Below are 17,800 nucleotides of genomic sequence, written 5' to 3' on the forward strand. Positions count from 1 at the left end.
GTTTGCGCTCTCAAAGTTTCTTCCGGGCTGTACAAACCCGAGCGGGTGTCATGCTGAGTCACTATCGGGCAGAGAGGAGCCTCTTTCAAGCGCCGGGACGGCCGGTTCTTTATTCCCCTACGGAAATAAAGCGGGGTGAAATCCCACCCTTCCTGCCTGGTGCTCTGTAGAAACGACCCTGCTTAGGGCAGGATCCTGAGTAGTGAAATCATCCGGAGGTAATTGACATCGGCTGGGTTAGTGGCGGTGGGACTCCCTCCGGCTTCTCTCCGATGTAAATCCTTTTCTGTAGGATTCCGTAAACTCGCTTCCCATTCCTGAAGAGCCTCGCTTTCAGAGAGAAGCGTGGCTGGTTCTTTTGCCGTAGATCTGTTTGAATAGCTCGGTTTCTTCCGCTGCGTTGTTTCCATACTTTCCGGTAAGTATTGCATATATTAAGGATGGGAGAATGTGCGGCTTTCCCGGTGCTATTGTTGGGCTCCCTTTTCCCGCAGCCTGGCAGCGGTGAGGATGGTGGGAAGGCAGGAGATCTGTTAAACTAAATCATCTTGTCGTATTAAGATTTCCCTTTAACGCTTAAATGATGTGCATAGTGAACTATATTACAGCAGTGTGTAAGCTGCATTGATTCCCTCTCCAGCGTTGAATGAATACTGTCACTCAGTTTTTCTTTCTGCCTTTTTTTTCTCCTTAGCTGTCTCTGCTGAAGACTTTTTTAAAAAAACACACCTATGGGGTCCAAACTGTCTGTGGATGATTCAGTGCGTGTGGTAATAGTCGGAGGAGGCTTTGGTGGCATCGAAGCAGCCCTCCAGCTACAGTATTGGCAGATCCCTTTTGTCCTTGTGGATATGAGAGACGCTTTCCATCACAATGTGGCTGCCCTCCGTGCCTCTGTACAGAGTGGTAAGGTCTCCTTTGGTTTTTGAGACCATCTTTCTCCTACCGGGCATGGCGGCCCACAAGGGTTTGGCCAGACTGCCTGGAATTAACTGTGTCCCCCCAATGCATTTGGAAGGCGAGAGGTGATGAAAAGGTGCTTTCCATCTCTTCTGGGTGTTTGTGTCCCTGCCTTCATTCATTACGCTTGGAAGTTCATAAACTTGGGGTGATGGTTAATGGGCCTGTGAAAACAGAACCCTTAACTGAATGATTTGCCTACTGTATGAACCTGGTTTTGTAACTGAAACGATGGGCATGTCTTCCAGTGCAAGCAATCTGTGAGCTCAGCTGGCGATTTGGCCACTTTTTTCTGTGATTCAGAAGACTCCTCCCTCTCCTGGCTGTTTAAACACTGCAAGAACATGCTTGTATTTTTATTATTATTATTTAAATCAGAACAGAAGTACAAAGAAACAAAAAAAATTACATAACAATATAAAGCTAAGAAAAAACTTCATATGTGCAATTACACAAGCAATACACTCCTCCCACTGGGATCACTTGGAGAATGTGCTTGCTCGTATGTGTTCATTCTTCACTTTTTTAATTCAAAACAGAAAAAAAATGAAGGTTTGTTTTTTAAAATTTTAATCTGTTTAAGGGATTGGTAGGAGTGTTTATACTCATGCCTTCGGTTAGAATGCAACATTTGGGCATCTAATTTCCAAAATGTTTTTTCTTCACTTCCAAGCTCTGGCTTAGCCCCACCTCCACCCCAAAGGTCTCACCCTACCATTGGATGAAGTAGGGTGAAGTAACTGCTCCCACAGGGTTATTTCAGATCAGGAAGGCTTGGCAGCCAGGGAAGCTGCAAAAAGATTTTTTAAATATATGATATAAGACAGAAAAGAGAAACAAATGCAGCAGTCTTTGCTGCCCTGCAGTGTTGGGAGCCTCAGAGAATGTGGTGAGCCATGAAGATTACAACTAGAGCTGAGCTGATTTTCCACAGAAGAACATTGGAGGTGGTGAATCTATCGCAACTACTGTTGTCCTCCAGTTTGTAGTGCCAGGCTTCTTGAGGAAACCTGATGGAGTTTGTGGAACCAAAGTACTGCGGAGAAGGGGTAGATGAAAACTTGCCCATAGTACTTTTTTTTAGTGCCCCACCCAGCCACCCATATTGCCTTTGTGCCAAGGACTCCATTGAAGCCATATATTACCCACATAGTTGGTCATCTGTTTGAAGCAATGCTGCTGGCTATTTATTGCAGAGGAAGAGGTGAGAAGCCACCATGTAAGATGGGGTGGCAATATTTTGCATGCTGCTTGCCTCAGGAAGCAGGAGAGCTTGCCCTCTCTCCTCATTTGTTCTCTTACGTTTCTGTTCTGTTTTCAAGTGTTGGTTGCACATTCTTTCCTTTTTAGAAATTTAGGACTGAGGCCAGATGAGTCCCAAGCATGATGGGTTCAATTTGTTGGACACTCAGTGGCTTCAACACATATTTTTGTAGAACAGAATTATAAATAAACATAAGCACAATCTTATGGTGCAGTTTTGTGAACCTCATTTGCTTGATGGGATGGAACTTAAACTGGTATGTGGTTCCTGCCTGCAACAGAAGGGCATGGTTAAGAAAGTGATTTAAGATTCCAGGAAAGGGACACATTGTTCCAGTTTCATTCTTTCTAAGAAAAGTTAGCTTTTTCTGTTTCTTTGTTTTCAAACACCTCTCCATGCAGAAAACGCTGTGCATTTAGAACAGGAGTGGGGTTGCCCATTCAGGTAATTTGGGCTTACCCAGAAATCCCACATGTTGAATGTGACATATAGGATTTCTGGGCATTGACATCCAAAAGTTCGTTAGGCCAAATTTCCTGTACCTTCTCTCTTGACCTAGAAACAAACAGAGGAGGGAATAGGCTGGACCAGAACTTGCCTGTTGTCATTTTTTAAAAACCTACCATGGAGTAGTTTTTTTTTGTAGAGCATTCAAAATATGACTTCTGCACATCTGCATTCAAAATAATATGAGCACCAATGAAATGACTGTGTCTTGCTGCTTTACTCCAGCTCTCTTACTGCTCATATTTTCAATAATGTGATTTTGCAGGCTTTGCAAAGAAAACCTTCATCTCCTTTTCTACGACCTTTAAAGACAGCTTCCGGCAGGGCAAAGTAATTGGAATTGATTTGGAGAAACATCATGTCTTGTTGAATGATGGTGAAGTGAGTGCACCTACACCTAAAATGTAGTGGTATCTAGTGGGCACTAACTGCGTGAAAGGCCAAGCCACTGATCCTCTTATATTTCATTCCAGGAACTTTCTTTTTCTCATCTGATCCTTGCCACAGGAAGTGATGGACCTTTCCCTGGGAAATTTAACAGACTCATTGACATGAAGGCTGCTATTCAGACCTATGAGGACATGGTGAAGGAGGTGATATTAAATATTTCTTTCATTGATGAAAGGTGGTTCATTTGTCATTAGCCCTTTCACGCTGTATATGAGTGGTCCTAGGCTGAATAAGGCATGTAGTAGTGCTGCGGGTTAAACCGCAGAAGCCTCTGTGCTGCATGGTCAGAAGACCTGCAGTTGTAAGATCGAATCCACGTGTCGGAGTGAGCTTCTGTCGCTTGTCCCAGCTCCTGCCAACCTAGCAGTTCGAAAGCATGTAAAAATGTGGATAGATAAATAGGTACCACCTTGGTGGGAAGGTAATGGTGTTCCATGTCTAGTCATGCTGGCCACGTGACCACGGAAACTGTCTTTGGACAAATGCTGGCTCTATGGCTTGGAAACGGGTATGAGCACCCCACCCTAGAGTCGGACACGACTGGACTGAATGTCAAGGGGAACCTTTACCTAGACTGAATAAGCAAAGAGGCCACCTATTTGAGGCACAATAGTTGTTCACTTTGATGTATTCTTGCAGTTCAATACAAGCTGTGAATTGTGATGTCTTGGGTTTTGATCATACTGCCTTGAACTAACTGGGTTTAGGTAAAGATGCTCTTCTCTTGGGCTTAACCCACCTACCATCTTATTTGTTCAAAAGTAAGTTCCATTGAACTCAAAAATACTTTTTAAGACTATGGTTGCAAACTCCTGAAATGGAACTTTGGATTTAAACCATGGAGACCACAGTTCACTCAGACATGAAAAGTTGTGGAGACTGCAAACATGTACTTGCATGTACAGTAAACTGAGGTTGACCCCACTGAATTGGTAAGGCATATGTTTAAAACTGGAGGGAGAAATGTGAGTGTGCTAGTCTAATGTTGTGTTTTCAAAGACCGTCCCACTGAAGGCACTGTACAACTTATGAAGGAAAGAAATTGAAGTGGTTAAACAACATCTGACAGCTTCTTGTTTCTCCTTTTGGCACTGAAAGGTTCAAAAAGCTCCTCGCGTAGTAATTGTGGGTGGTGGTTCTGCTGGTGTTGAAATGGCTGCAGAGGTGAAGACCAAGTTTCCCACCAAAGAGGTATGAGGTAAACCTTAACACTATAGTCATCCATCTCTATCTGCTTATCATTTCATTATGCTGGTTGTTTTCAATTGAACATAGTAAACCTCTTTTCAAACAAAGTGTTTATAAATTTGGGGTGTGTAGAGGTTTGTAGGATCTCCTTTTTTAAACTCAAACCCTGACATCCCACAGCTGAACCCTACTCTAAAATAGGTATGCTTAAGATCGAAGAACCCAACATTCAGATACCAGAACTGAACAGAGCTGAGAGTTATTCCACACAAACCTCAATTCTTGGATACTCAAAGCTTTATTTATTTTAGCAGTATAATTTGATGTATTGTTGTTGGGTGTATTTAGTAATGTGAAGTAAGTAGAAGTCATAAATGAACAGGTAGCTTACCTGTAACTGTTTTTTCTAGTGATCATCCTTGGAACATTCCAGATCCTAAAGAAAACCATTAGACCAGCACCTGTAGTAGACATGCTCCCACACTTAACGATCAGCCCTCTGTACCCCCAATCTACTGCTGACAAGGAAAAATAGTAACACAACAGACTTGAGGGGAGGATGGGTAGGTGTGTGAATTCACAGATGACTACTCAAGGAACAGATGTCGAGCTGGATAAACACATTGGCAAAGCAGCTACCATGTTCTCTAGACTCACAAAGAGAGTATGGCTTAATAAGAAGCTGTCGGTATATACCAAGATCCAGGTCTATAGAGCCTGTGTCCTGAGTACACTCCTATACTGCAGTGAGTCCTGGACCCTTTGTGCACAGCAGGAGAGGAAGCTGAACACGTTCCATATGCGTTGTCTACGATTTTGGTATCACCTGGCAGGACAAAGTTCCAAACAGAGTAGTCTTGGAACAAGCTGGAATTGTTAACATGTATACATTACTAAAACAGTTATGTATACGTTGGCTCGGGCATGTCGTGAGAATGGCTGATGGTTGGATTCCAAAAGATCTCCTGTATGGAGAATTAGTGCAGGGAAAGCACCCCAGAGGGAGACCACAGCTGTGATACAAGGATATCTGCAAGCAGGATCTGAAGACCTTAGGAATGGACCTCAACAGATGGGAAACCTTGACATCTGAGCGTTCAGCCTGGAGGCAGGTGGTACATCATGGCCTCTCCCATTTTGAAGATTCCCTTGTCCAGCAGGCCGAGGCCAAGAGGCAGTCCCGAAACCAACAAAATTAGGGAGCTGGGCAGGGGACAGATTATGTTTGCCTTCAGTGTGGAAGGGATTGTCATTCTTGCATTGGCCTTCTCAGCCACACTAGACGCTGTTCCAAGTCCTCTATTTAGAGCATGTTACCACTGTCTCTCAAGATTGAAGGATGCCTAATCTAATCTAACTCAAAGAATAACAGTTATAGGCAAGTAACCTGTTCTTCTTTGCGGTCTCTGTGAATTACACATGTGGGTGACTGCTTACCGGCTTGTGGGATGTCGCACCAACACAAGTGAAATTACTGCTCTGCCAAATGTAGCACTGAATTTCACTCTGACTTCCAAACTGTAATGTTTGATGAATGTTGAGGGTAGTGTTGCTGTTTCACAAATGTTTCTTAATTGAATTTCTTTGGGGTCAAAGGCCTATCTTATGAGTAGAATCAGTCTCCAGTAGCACTTCACCATCTTGGTGTCTAGTGGTTGATGATTCTGTTTGGAGTTCCTGTAAGTTGTTTTACAGAAAGTTACTACCAGAACTGATGTCACTTGTGTGGATATAGAATCTGCTGCCTATAATGACATCTCCCACAATGGAAATTTAGCTGGAATTGTCGATTCTTTATGGCAACCTTAGTCAATTTGCAGGACATTTGACAGGTTGGAGTCTGATGCCCCTCACAAAGGCAGCACAAGCACTTTGAATGTCTGTCATTGAGGGGGATCTTGTTAGCACATGTGACACACTTCGGGGCCATTTTTTAAAAAAAGAAGGCATGGAATACAACTACAGTGGTGCCTCGCATAACGATGTTAATTGGTTAAAAAAAACGTTATGCGAAAAAATCGTTATGTGGAACACCATTTCCCATAGGAATGCATTGGAAACCGGTTAATCCGTTCCAATAGGCACGGATTGCTGTCCTTAAGCGAAAAAACCCATAGGAAACATCGTTAAACGATACAATGTTTCCTCCATTGGAATGTATTGAAGCCGACTCAATGCATTTCAATGGCTTTGCGAAGTCAATTTTTGCAAATTTAAGTGTGTCATGAAAGGGTCAAAAATGGTTTTAAATGCTTAGATTAGCTTCTGCACCCTCTAAAACGGATGCAAAAGTTAATTTGGCTTTGATCTGACTTTTCGTTAATTTTTTGTGAATTGTTTTCCCCCTTTGTTTGACCCTTTTATGACACACTTAAATTTGCAAAAATTGACTTCGCAAAGCCATTGAAATGCATTGAGTCGGCTTCAATACATTCCAATGGAGGAAACATTGTATCGTTTAATGATGTTTCCTATGGAAATTGTTATGTGAAGCATGGTCCCAAAATCGCTATGCAAAAATCGCCCATAGGGAAAATCGTTATACGAAGCACAATCCGACTCTGAAAAAATAAACGTTAAGCGAAAAAATCACTAAATGAAGCAATCGTTATGCGAGGCACCACTGTATCTATACATATACATATACATACACACACACACACACACACACACACATACATATATATATACACACACACACATATACATATACATATATACACACACATATACATATACATACATATATGTAAGGGAAGAATCTAGACCAGTGGTCCTCAACCTTTTCCCAAATGTGGGCTGGTTGGGGTGGTGGCGGCACGCTTGCGTGGGTGTGGCGCACTTGTAGGGGTGGTGGTGGATTGCGCATGCATGCATGTGGCGGTGCTAGTGGGCGGGCTGCTCATGCACATGCGCTTGTGAGCTTGCAAGGGGGCCTTGTGTGCTCTGGGGGGATCATGCGGATATGGGTGGGGACGCTTGCAGGAGGGCAGGAGATCTGTGTCCATGGCCTGGTTGTGCCTAGGCCATGGACTGGGGGTTGGGGACCCATGCTCTAGGCCAGGGGTCGTCAACCCCCAATCCATGGCCTGGTGCTGATCCATGGGCTTGTTGCAACTGGGCTGCAAAAATTGATCTCCACCCCCTGCACGCATGCTCAGGGCTGTGTGTTGCACCTGCAGGAGGTATGTTGCACCTGTGTGTGGCACCTGTGTGTGGCACGTGAGCACAACATGCCCCCTGGGTGTGACATGCCCACCACAGGATGGGGGTGCCCCTACCTCCCCCGCACATGGAGCTCACTCCCCCCAAGCGGTCCAAGGCCCTAAAAAAGTTGGGAACTGCTGCTCTAGACAATACTCTGAGATGTTTCCTCAGTGGAAGTTGAAAGGGAACTAAGAGCTGACCACTAAATGTGAGAGCATACATACTAACTACAGAGAGCTGGTCTTAGGGTTTCTTTATGCTCCAGAATGTTCTGAGGAGCTTCACAGAAGCACAGAACGACTAAACCTACCAGTGTATCTATATTTACCTATCTACTGCTGAAGAAAGCTTTGAGTAACCATGAAGGGGGGGCAGCTGTTGTGCCTTGCTTGTGAACTATTGTCATTGGTGGTGTGATTGGTGAGAATGGCCTAGTTTAGTGCCTTATTAAAACCTGGCTGCTCACTCACACCAGGTTTCCAGAGCTCTATGATAATATCTTTCTTTTGCTTTGTGGTTTGTGGGTTTAGAATAAGTTACATGAATTGTATAAGACTAGATTTCTATTGGGGCAAAAACTCCACATATACAGTGGTGCCCCGCAGTACGACGACTTTTTTGCGATCGCGATAGCAATCGTAAATATATGGTTCCTGTGGGGGAAATCCGCTTTACGATGATTAGGTCCCTGATTTGGGAACCGTTTTTTTGCTGGACGACGATCTTTACACCTGATCGTCGGCTTCGCAAAATGGCCTCCTGCTGTTTTCCGGACCGATTTTCACACGACGATGATTAAAAACAGCTGATACGGCAGTCCAAAAATGGCTTCCCTATAGAGGATCTTCCAATTTCCCCATTGGAACACATTAACCGGTTTTCAATGCATTCCAATGGGAATTATTTTTCGCATGACAATGATTTCACTGTACAGCGATTTTCCTGGAACGGATTATCATTGTCATGCGGTGCACCACTGTATAAAGGTCATCTTACAGCCACTTGCACAGCTGCTGTCAGCTTCAAGGGAGAAAACATCTGATTTATTTATTGTGTGATTACTGTTTCATGCACAAGTACCCCAACACGATTCTGATCCAAGTATTGCAATAAGCACATCACTAAACTGATATTGGCATGTGATGATGGGTCTTTGCGGCTAATGTTCACCAGTTAAGCATCTCGATGTTTATGTCCCCAGGTCACATTAATTCACTCAAAAATTGCATTAGCAGATGTAGAACTCCTCCCCAGAGTCCGACAGGAGGTGAAGGAGACTCTTATACAGGAAGGGGTACATCTTGTGTTGGGTAGGTATAAAGTTGACTTTGTTTTAAGTCTCTAATATTTCAGGAAGAATTTTGGTTTTCTTCTGAATGAGAAAGGCTACAAATGACTGTTGCAGGACACATTTCTGTAGATGTTTCAGGATTAAAGGCTGCTTTATATGATAATTATTTTACTCATGCATGATCACAGAGCCTAAGATACAATGCATTCCAAATGAATGTAACCATGTTTTCTGTACCAGCTTATATTTTAAAGTACAAGCAGCAAAATGGCAAAAGACTGAACAATTGTTAGTTCTATGGTATCTGACATAGCTTAGTAAAAAAAATCCAGAGATTGGGTTTTTTTAAAAAATATTCTCAATGGTCAGTTAAAGGTATCACCTGTTCTTGCATTTGTATTGTTTCAATGACCATACGGCCCTTTCCTGATTTTTACACAATTGTTAGTGTGTTGACATGGGACATGCAATTTAAGACAGGTCCACCTCAAACTGAGGCATGCAATGTATGTATTGTGCATGTTCTGCACTTGGGAATCATGGGGTTAAAAAAAGACCTATTTAGAGGTTTAGAGCAGGGGTCATCAACCCCCGGTCCGCAGCCCGGTGCCGGTCCGTGGGCTTGCTGGAACTGGGCCGTGGACACGGGTCTCCGCCCCCCCACCCCGCCCAGGGTGTGTCGCACTTGCAGAGGGGCATGCCGTGCTAGTGCTAAACCTTCCCCCAGCACCCCTCACAGGAGAGCAGTGCCCCTTCCCTGCGCGGAAGCCGCAGTGGGGCAGCCTACCTGGGAAGCACCGATGGCTGGCCACTGGGCTCGGCACCACCCCAACCCAGGGCGAGCAGCCAGGTGGGAGCGTGTGCGCGATCCTGCTGCTTCCTGCCTGGCCGACTCTTCCTGGGTGGGAAAGGTGGGCTGGGTCGGGCTTGTCCGCAGAACTTCCGAGGTTCTGGGAGGGAAGCCTCCCTGCCCCCACCGCCCCGAGTGTGGCTCGCCTTCCGGGGCCTCCCAGGAAGGCGCGGCGGAAGGGGAGAAAGAGGCAACGCCAGCCCAAGGATCATCCACCATGGAGCGTCTTCCGCCCCCTTTCTCTCTTCTCCTAGAAAAAGCTGCCTTAAAAGATCCTCTCCCTGCCCCGCTCAAAAAGGGAGGGCTGGTTGAGTCAGGGAGGGGGGCGGAGGAGGGAGATGGATGGATTGACCGTTCCCCCCTTCTTTTTGTTCACGCAGACTTACAGAGTTGCACGGAAGGAGCCTGGGATAGGGGAGGTCAGGTGTGAGGGAAGCTCCTGAAGGGCAGGGAAAGGATCCCTCCTCTTTCTCCTTCCGCAAGTGCAACACACCCACCCATGAGCGTGGGGGTGCCCCACCCCCAACCGGTCCTCACATGGAGCCTGCACCCCCCCCAACTGGTCCGTGGACCAAAAAAGATTGAAGACCACTGGTTTAGAGGGTGTGCTAAACTTTGCTTATTCCTGTCTTTTATTACTTAAATTGAAGTGAGAGCACAGGATAGGGCAAGTTTCTTTCTCAAATTGCAGAGTGGGTAGTAACTCTACAGGTAGAAGTCCTGGCAAGCCTCCCTTTATGCAGGTGCAGAAACATTAGTTTCCCTTGCAGTCTGCTATTGGTCACAGCATAAGGAGGTCTGCCAGGGGTTCTATTTGGATCCACTGTGTCAAAAACCTATTTCGCCCAATTTGCCAGGCACAAGGGAGGAAAAGTGTGTAAGCCCTCAGCAAGCCATTGTTTTTATCCTCGATTGTCCAATCTTCCTGCTCATATAAACCTGATAGGACTTAGGATTTAGTATCTCCTCTGTCTTGGGTTTTCTTGCTTGGATATTGTTGCCCTACATGTAAGATTTCAGGATCCAGCTATTTGGCTGAAATCTTTTTACAAGAGCGATGTGGAGCCATCCTCTTGACTGTATGAAACGTACTGAATTCTAACTGGATTTGTAAGTTGTAACTAGGTATTATTTATTAACATTTTAAACTGTTCTCTGTAATCAGAAGAGAGAGAGAGAGATGTATGCATCTTCTGACAATATAGAACTGGAGATGTGAAAATAGAAGTAATTCTAAATGATTAAATGTAAATGGTATCCTTTCAAGTGATCTCTTGAAGCATAGCAGGATGGAGGTTCAGTGACGTGAGGGGTTTTTGTTTGTTCTTGCTGCTTGTGACAGGCGAGAGAGTTGCTAACCTGGATATGCTGACCTTAAACCAATTCAAGGAGAACATGGTTGTGAGGACTCGCACAGGCACAGAGATCGTGACTGACATGGTGATTCTTTGCACTGGAATAAAAGTCAATTCAGCAGCATACAGCAGTACATTTAGTAAGTTTTTTTTTCACTTGTGAGGAAACGAACATAACGTCTTGCTAGTTCTCATATTTCAAACTTTATCTGAAATTGGATATCAACTTTGCCAGAAGCTTAAGAGCACAATTTCTCAACTTGGGAGTCACCACAGTTATTTTTGCTTGCAACTATTTTTATATTTATTATATTAATATGGTATGCACAAAGTTATTTTATTTTTCTCCTCTTGACCCAGAGGCAACCTAGAGTTCTTAGCTATATCTGTACCCCTTTGGGTAGATTCTCCTTTTATGCATGTGCATCACCCCCTACCCTCTCTGAAAGAGCTGCTCTCGCTTGCTTCTCTGTGCTTCTCCATATTCATCTTTGGAAGACTGACGTCAGCCCTTCAGACTCAAGCATTAGCCCAACCCAAAGAGGCCTGAATGAGGCGAGCACATGGTGCATACAGGGAACATCAATTCCCAAGATAGTGGCAGGACTGAAAAGTTGTTGTGGAGGCAGTGGTGGTGCCTTCTGCTCTGCTTGATTCTCCTGCTCTTCTGGGTGTGACAGTGGTGGCACAGTAAAAGGAGGGGACCTGTATGGGGAGATGCTTCGGTGGCCCACCTGTCATGGAGGAAGAAGGCAGGAAGGGCAAAAAGGTGTTGGAGGAGAACCAAGAGAGGGTGGGGCCCATGGGGAAGGTGTTTCTTTGGACTCAAGCTAGAAGGACTCCTAAGGGGGATTTTGGGAGCGGGGGGCAAAGACATGAAGGCAGGATACTTCTATCTCCAAAAGTGTATTGACATTTTTCTTTCTCAAATTTTATCTAGTAGAGGTGAGTTTAGCCCCCCCCCCAATTATGTATTGCTACATTAATATTAATACAGTATATTCGGTTAGTATTCTGAAAAATCTATTTTTAATGTGTTTTTACCCTATTCAAATGCCTTTTTATGCAGATATGATGGTGGGGTTGCAAGTGACTTGGGTATTATAAATGGGGTCACAACTCAAATAAAGTTGGGAAACACTGCTTTGGAGAGAGGCAGAGACAGCCCGACTATATCAATCCTTTTAAATTAATTTGGAAACTCATCTTACCCCTGCCCATTTCAAAATGTGGAAAAAAGTGCAGTTACTTCACTCCTTTCTCTATTCCATTTTAGGTAACAAGCTGGCAAATAATGGTGCTTTGAAAGTAAACGAGCATCTCCAGGTAGAAGGATATAGTAACATCTATGCCATTGGTGACTGTGCTGATGTGAGGGAGCCAAAGATGGCATATCATGCTGCGCTCCATGCAGATGTTGCGGTGACCAACATTATCAACACCCTAACACACAAACCTTTGAAAGTTTACCAACCAGGTCAGACCATTTGTTCAAGTCAGATCAAGCATCTTCTGTCAATGCACATTTGAATATTAAAGTTCTGCGTGAGCCAGCATTTGCAGACTCACATTTTACAGCCAGCTCTACATTTACATTGACATTCTGAAGCTATTGCACTTGCAATCACAGCGTACTCCAACATCGCTGAATCATATTGTACTTTTGTGTCATTCATATGAAGCAAGAATAGTAATTAACATGTGAACTAGCTCTAGTTTGGGTGCTTGTAGGAATCATGGGTAGCTGGAGGCTTTTTGACAATTGTTATTACATAATTACTTCATTTGCTCATGGAATTTTGGGGAGATTCAGAAACGGCATGCATTTGTAACCTTTCTGTGTTGACACACACATTTTTTTTTTACTTCCTCTGAAAATCTGCTAATGAAAAAAGATGGAGGAATTATAGTGTCTTTTATTACCACTAAGAGTTGTCTGCCTGGAAGCATCCTATGCAAACATTTGTTTTGGCTAATATTCCAGAAAGTTTAAAAAAACATGTACCCAAGTCAAGTAATGTGTCTAGATGATTTTAAAAATAATCTTTGTGTCTCCATTTCAGGATCACTTACCTTTTTAATTTCAATGGGAACAAATGATGGAGTGGGTCAGATCAATGGATTCTATGTGGGACACTGCTTAGTGACCGCTGTCAAAAGCAAAAATCTTTTTGTCTCACAAAGCTGGAAGAAGATGAATCAGTGTATGCCACCTTAGGCAGAAAAGAGGGGAGCTGGCAAGAAAAGATCCAGGTATGTCATCACCAGTGCTAATTAAGAATATATCTCCAATGAATTAGTATAGTTCTCTGAAGGATCAAAGTTGATTATTTTTAATAAAATAAATATAAATTTTGTACTGTATGTTCAGTAGATTTTGGTGGAAGATATATTTTCATATAGCACCTTCAGTCTTTCTACTGTCTAGTCCACAAGGCAATATAGATTTTGTAAAACTTGGTATTGTTGAATTAAAAAAGAGAGCAACCTATGTAGCCTGTGGAAATGATGTTCAGTCATCATGTGCATGACATTGTGTTCCTTTCTATGGTCATGGCCATTCGTTTTCTTTATTGTTTTGCATTATATGCTGGCTTTATACTGTATAGCTTCCATGGCGATGATTGTTTCCATGTTATTTTCTCTATAGAAAAGACTGGTGGAAATTGTACTTTCTTTTTGCCAGTTTTTAAATTACTTCTATTATTCATTAATGCTGTAGTTCTGCCTCTCAAACCTGCTATCTTCTGAAAGTCTAAAGTTCCTTGTGCCTTTTACCAAAGTGGACAATGTTGAAATTACAGGAGGGAAACTGTGCCTTCCACAGCAGGATTAGTTGCTAGTCAAACACAATCTGAAGTATTTTTGGAGAAAAACTTCAAGTAATATGCAAATACAGTGGTGCCTCACACAACGATGTTAATTGGTTCCAAAAAATTCATCGCTGTGTGAAACATCGTTCTGTGAAACACCATTTCCCATAGAGATGCATTGAAAACCGGTTAATCCGTTCCAATTGGAACGGATTGCCATCGTTCAGTGAAAATCCCCATAGGAAACATCGTTGAGTGAAACAATGTTTCCTATATTGGAATGTATTGAAGCCGACTCAATACATTTCAATGGCATTCCGATGTCTCTTTTCCCTCATTTAAAAGTGCCTTAAACTGTTTGAAACCTGTTTTAAATGCTTGGCATCGATAGTCCAGCTTGTGAAAGGCATGCAAACTTAATTTGGTGTTGTTCTGAGTCTTCGTTCATTTTTGCTGATTTTTTTATTTTTCCTCATTGAAATGTATTGGACGGTCCGTCTCACTAGCAACCACATTCAATATAGAGTGTCTTGCTAATGGTGTGGGAGAGTAAAAGAATCACTGGCTTTGGAAGCATGAACATCTACAAACTATTAATTTGCAGTACATCTTCAACATTTTGCTTTTAATCATTTTTCACTCTTCAGACCCTACTTCTTCAAATGATTACCGTAGAACATGGCACTAGGACATGGTAGGACATAGTGAGCAAAATGTGGCCTGTTGGCTGCATATAGTGCCCTGAGCTCCCATAGGCCCCAAGTCAATTTTTTAACAAAATTAATACAAAAATTAAATTTCTGGAAGTTGCTACTTTTGTGTAACACAAACTGGGAGATTTTCCTAAATCCCTCCCAACAAAATATGGAAGTTGTCATTGAAGTACTTCTGGTTTTGATTTTAATTTTTAAAACATTTTTGATATCTTTGGCCCTAGTGCAATTCACCATGGATACTAACCCTCGGTACTGAAAAACTGCCCACTTCCACTATAAAATATGTGTAAGCCAAGGGTACTCAAGTACATCAAGATGGACCAGTAATTATGAGGTTCATTAGCTTAATAAAATAAGAAACAGGCTGGAGTTTACAAGAACTGAGCAGAGATGTTAAGATATTGGATGGCACAAGTCAGCAACAAATTTAAGATGGTAGGAAGGTACAAACTGAGTGGTTCTTTTCTACTTCTGGGTCAATAAAGGAACACAAGAACCCCAGTGTATTGTTCTGGCAATAAAGTAGGACTTTGCAAAGGTGGTTGGTTGTATCTCGTCTGTCATAAAACAGCTGTTATGATATTCCAAGAATAAAACTTAAAATTCTCTGTTCAGTTATAATCATATAAACTCTCTTTTCATGTATGAGAGCAGGATTGAAACAATTTCTGGACAAGAGATACATTTATGAATTTACCAAAATGGCTATCCCCTCGCCTTACAAACTACTCTTTGTTGGGATTCTTGCATTGAATGCTAGGTTAGGCACACTTTACTTTCCGCAAGGCTTTTCTTGTATTGAGCAAAAATGCATACTTAAGGTCAGTCATAGCATATATGTGAAGCAGTGCTATCTCTTTGTAAATTAAATGTGTCCATAGGCCATACATATTTTAGTTTAAAAAGTAAGTAAGGAAAAGAAGACCATCTGTGGCTTTTCCAAAAAAGTTGACTCAGAAGCTACAGGACTGAAAAAAGTTGAATAAAAATGTACATGTAGACTCTGTGTAGGGAACTGAATTTTACTTTAAAACAAACTGCAGAATACACTAGAACTATCCAAAGTATGTGCTTAAAGCTCTCCACTTGAAACCAACCTTTAAAAACCAAAAACAAATCCTGGGTTATATATACTGTGTAAAAAACCAATAAAAGCTACCATGCTCTGGGGTTTCAGTGCATGTTACTCCCTCTGTTGCCGCTTTTTCAACTTAATGACCAGAACAGCTAGTGTCTTGCATCAGTGGTTTTAGTGTTGCTAAACTACAGTAAAGATAGTTCTGCAGATCCATGTGTCCCAGTAACAAGCAACAGTAGCTTGACAGAACTTGAGCAAAAGCATATTGTTGTTCAAAGTGACTTATCTCTACCTTTAAATTTGAACCTGAGATGTTTTTCTTGATTTAGGAAAAAAAGCATGACTAGAAAAGCTTAAGTTTAAAGTTTTAAAAAAGCATGACGCCATTTTTTATAAAAACAAATAAGATGAAATATTCTCAGCAATTACAGACCATTCTGGGATAAAACAGTAAAGCACCAAGTGAGTTTTCTTTGAAATTACTTTCTCCAACATGGAACAAAGACACAACATAAGGTTTCCTAACCACTAGTGGGAAAATAAAGGGAAGCAAACAATTCATTTTCTCCCCAGTCATTCCTTGTGTTGAATTGTTTGCTACTCTAAAATGAGATTAATATTAAGAAGGTCTAAACTAAAATAACTTGAGACATATTAAAATGTAGAGAGGTGGCAACATAACTTCTTAGGGGTGATACAAAATGGTAGAGGGTATCTAAAGCATGGTATAATTGCAGATCAAACTCTCCCAAACGATTTCCCTCTTTTCCAATAACAAAAGCCCTCCACCCGTGACAAAACTTCAAATCTACTCACATACTCCGTTCTCACAATATTTTAAAAATAAAACCCAATTCTAATTCTCATTCCTACTCATATTCATGTTGAAAAATAAAATTTCATTTTGGCTTCTGTTGCTACTTTGCGTCTAGCTTTGCCATCTCTTGCACATAAATGCCAATGCTCTCACTGTCAAAAAGCAGGAAGTATATGTTCTTCAAAGAGGAGGGGCTGGAGTCATCAAAATGGGAAGAAATAGCTTTAAGAGTCACCTGGGCTGCAGTCTGTTTTGGAAAGCAATTTCTAGACAGAATGGAGAGAGATCAGGGTTAAAGTACAAATATTAGCTTTAAAAACTCATGAGCTCAATAATATATTCTATACCCATGTATTTTGTAATTGAAGTCACTATGCTGTGTTACCACTAGGCAGACTTGTTATGAAAATACGTACTTTATTGTGACCCAGTGGATTAGTTGAAGTAGAGATGAAAGACATTCCTTCTTCCATATAACATTTTTAACCTTAGGAACAGCAGTATATAAAGGAGAAAATCCTACACACGCTGGGGCATGACTGGTAAGAGGCAAGGTTTCATAAGCAGGCAAAACAAAGTCTGGTGTATGGGATTATCAGAAATACTAGTCTTAAAATGAGAAAATATTAGCTTATTTAAAAGCACAGAAAGGAGGTTACAAGTCAAGTCAAGAGGAGTGGCAGCTTGCTGATACTGTTTGGAAATGTAAGGTAAAGGTAAAAGTTCCCCATGACAATTGTCCAGTCATGTCCGACTCTAGGGGGGCGGTGCTCATCCCCGTTTCCAAGCTGCAGAGCCAGCATTTGTCTGTAGACAGTTTCCGTGGTCACATGGCCAGCACGACTAGACATGGAACGCTGTTACCTTCCCACCATGGTGATACCTATTTATCTACTTGCATTTACATGCTTTCCAACTGCTATGTTGGCAGGAGCTGGACAACTGACAGGAGCTCAGTTGCGTGGATTCGATCTTATGACTGCTGGTCTTCCAACCTTGCAGCACAGAGGCTTCTGCGGTTTAACCCCCAGCGAAGTTTAAGAAATTGGGTCATATAGTATAAAGCTGAAGAAGTACAGTTTGGTTGGGAGAAGTATCTTAACATTTTACCCATTATACCTAAAACCCCAGACAGTCCTGAAAATTTCATAGCCAAAGTTAGCTAGTTCTCAGTAGAACAACTAATTTTTTCTTTTCCTTAAGCTCTTATTAATTATTTGGCAGTTGCACAAAACATAGGAATGAAATAATGGAATTACTGGAAGTTTCCCCTGCTAAATTTTTATATACCCTGTTTCTCTGAA

The 17,800-nt window shown here is 42.2% G+C and overlaps 2 protein-coding genes across 11 annotated transcripts in view; one reads left to right on the forward strand and one right to left on the reverse strand.

The window, feature by feature from the left end:
- The window catches only part of AIFM2 (AIF family member 2, ferroptosis suppressor), a 25,218-nt gene continuing 7,418 nt past the window's right edge, over positions 1-17,800 (forward strand). Inside the window, exons 1-9 of one of the 7 annotated variants that reach the window (XR_013543805.1) lie at positions 1-218; positions 695-906; positions 2,997-3,112; positions 3,205-3,324; positions 4,280-4,372; positions 8,778-8,886; positions 11,060-11,212; positions 12,349-12,549; positions 13,257-13,325. Coding sequence is in view for 4 of the 7 variants with exons in the window: in XM_078390821.1 (XP_078246947.1) it covers positions 732-906; positions 2,997-3,112; positions 3,205-3,324; positions 4,280-4,372; positions 8,778-8,886; positions 11,060-11,212; positions 12,349-12,549; positions 13,136-13,290 (1,122 nt within the window). In the remaining 3 variants the exon portion in view is untranslated. Of the gene's footprint in view, positions 419-694; positions 907-2,996; positions 3,113-3,204; positions 3,325-4,279; positions 4,373-8,777; positions 8,887-11,059; positions 11,213-12,348; positions 12,550-13,135; positions 13,564-17,800 lie in introns of those variants that run through there. The other 6 variants (XM_078390824.1, XM_078390821.1, XR_012085489.2 and 3 more) reach the window with 6 other exon arrangements.
- The window catches only part of MACROH2A2 (macroH2A.2 histone), a 17,842-nt gene continuing 16,079 nt past the window's right edge, over positions 16,038-17,800 (reverse strand). For all 4 annotated transcript variants that reach the window (XM_078390827.1, XM_078390825.1, XM_078390828.1 and 1 more), the window contains exon 9: positions 16,038-16,762. In XM_078390827.1, coding sequence (XP_078246953.1) covers positions 16,597-16,762 — 166 coding nt within the window. In that variant the 3' untranslated portion in view covers positions 16,038-16,596. The remainder of the gene's footprint in view (positions 16,763-17,800) is intronic.

The sequence above is a fragment of the Pogona vitticeps genome, chromosome 3 (assembly GCF_051106095.1).
Source record: "Pogona vitticeps strain Pit_001003342236 chromosome 3, PviZW2.1, whole genome shotgun sequence".
Lineage (NCBI taxonomy): Eukaryota > Metazoa > Chordata > Lepidosauria > Squamata > Agamidae > Pogona > Pogona vitticeps.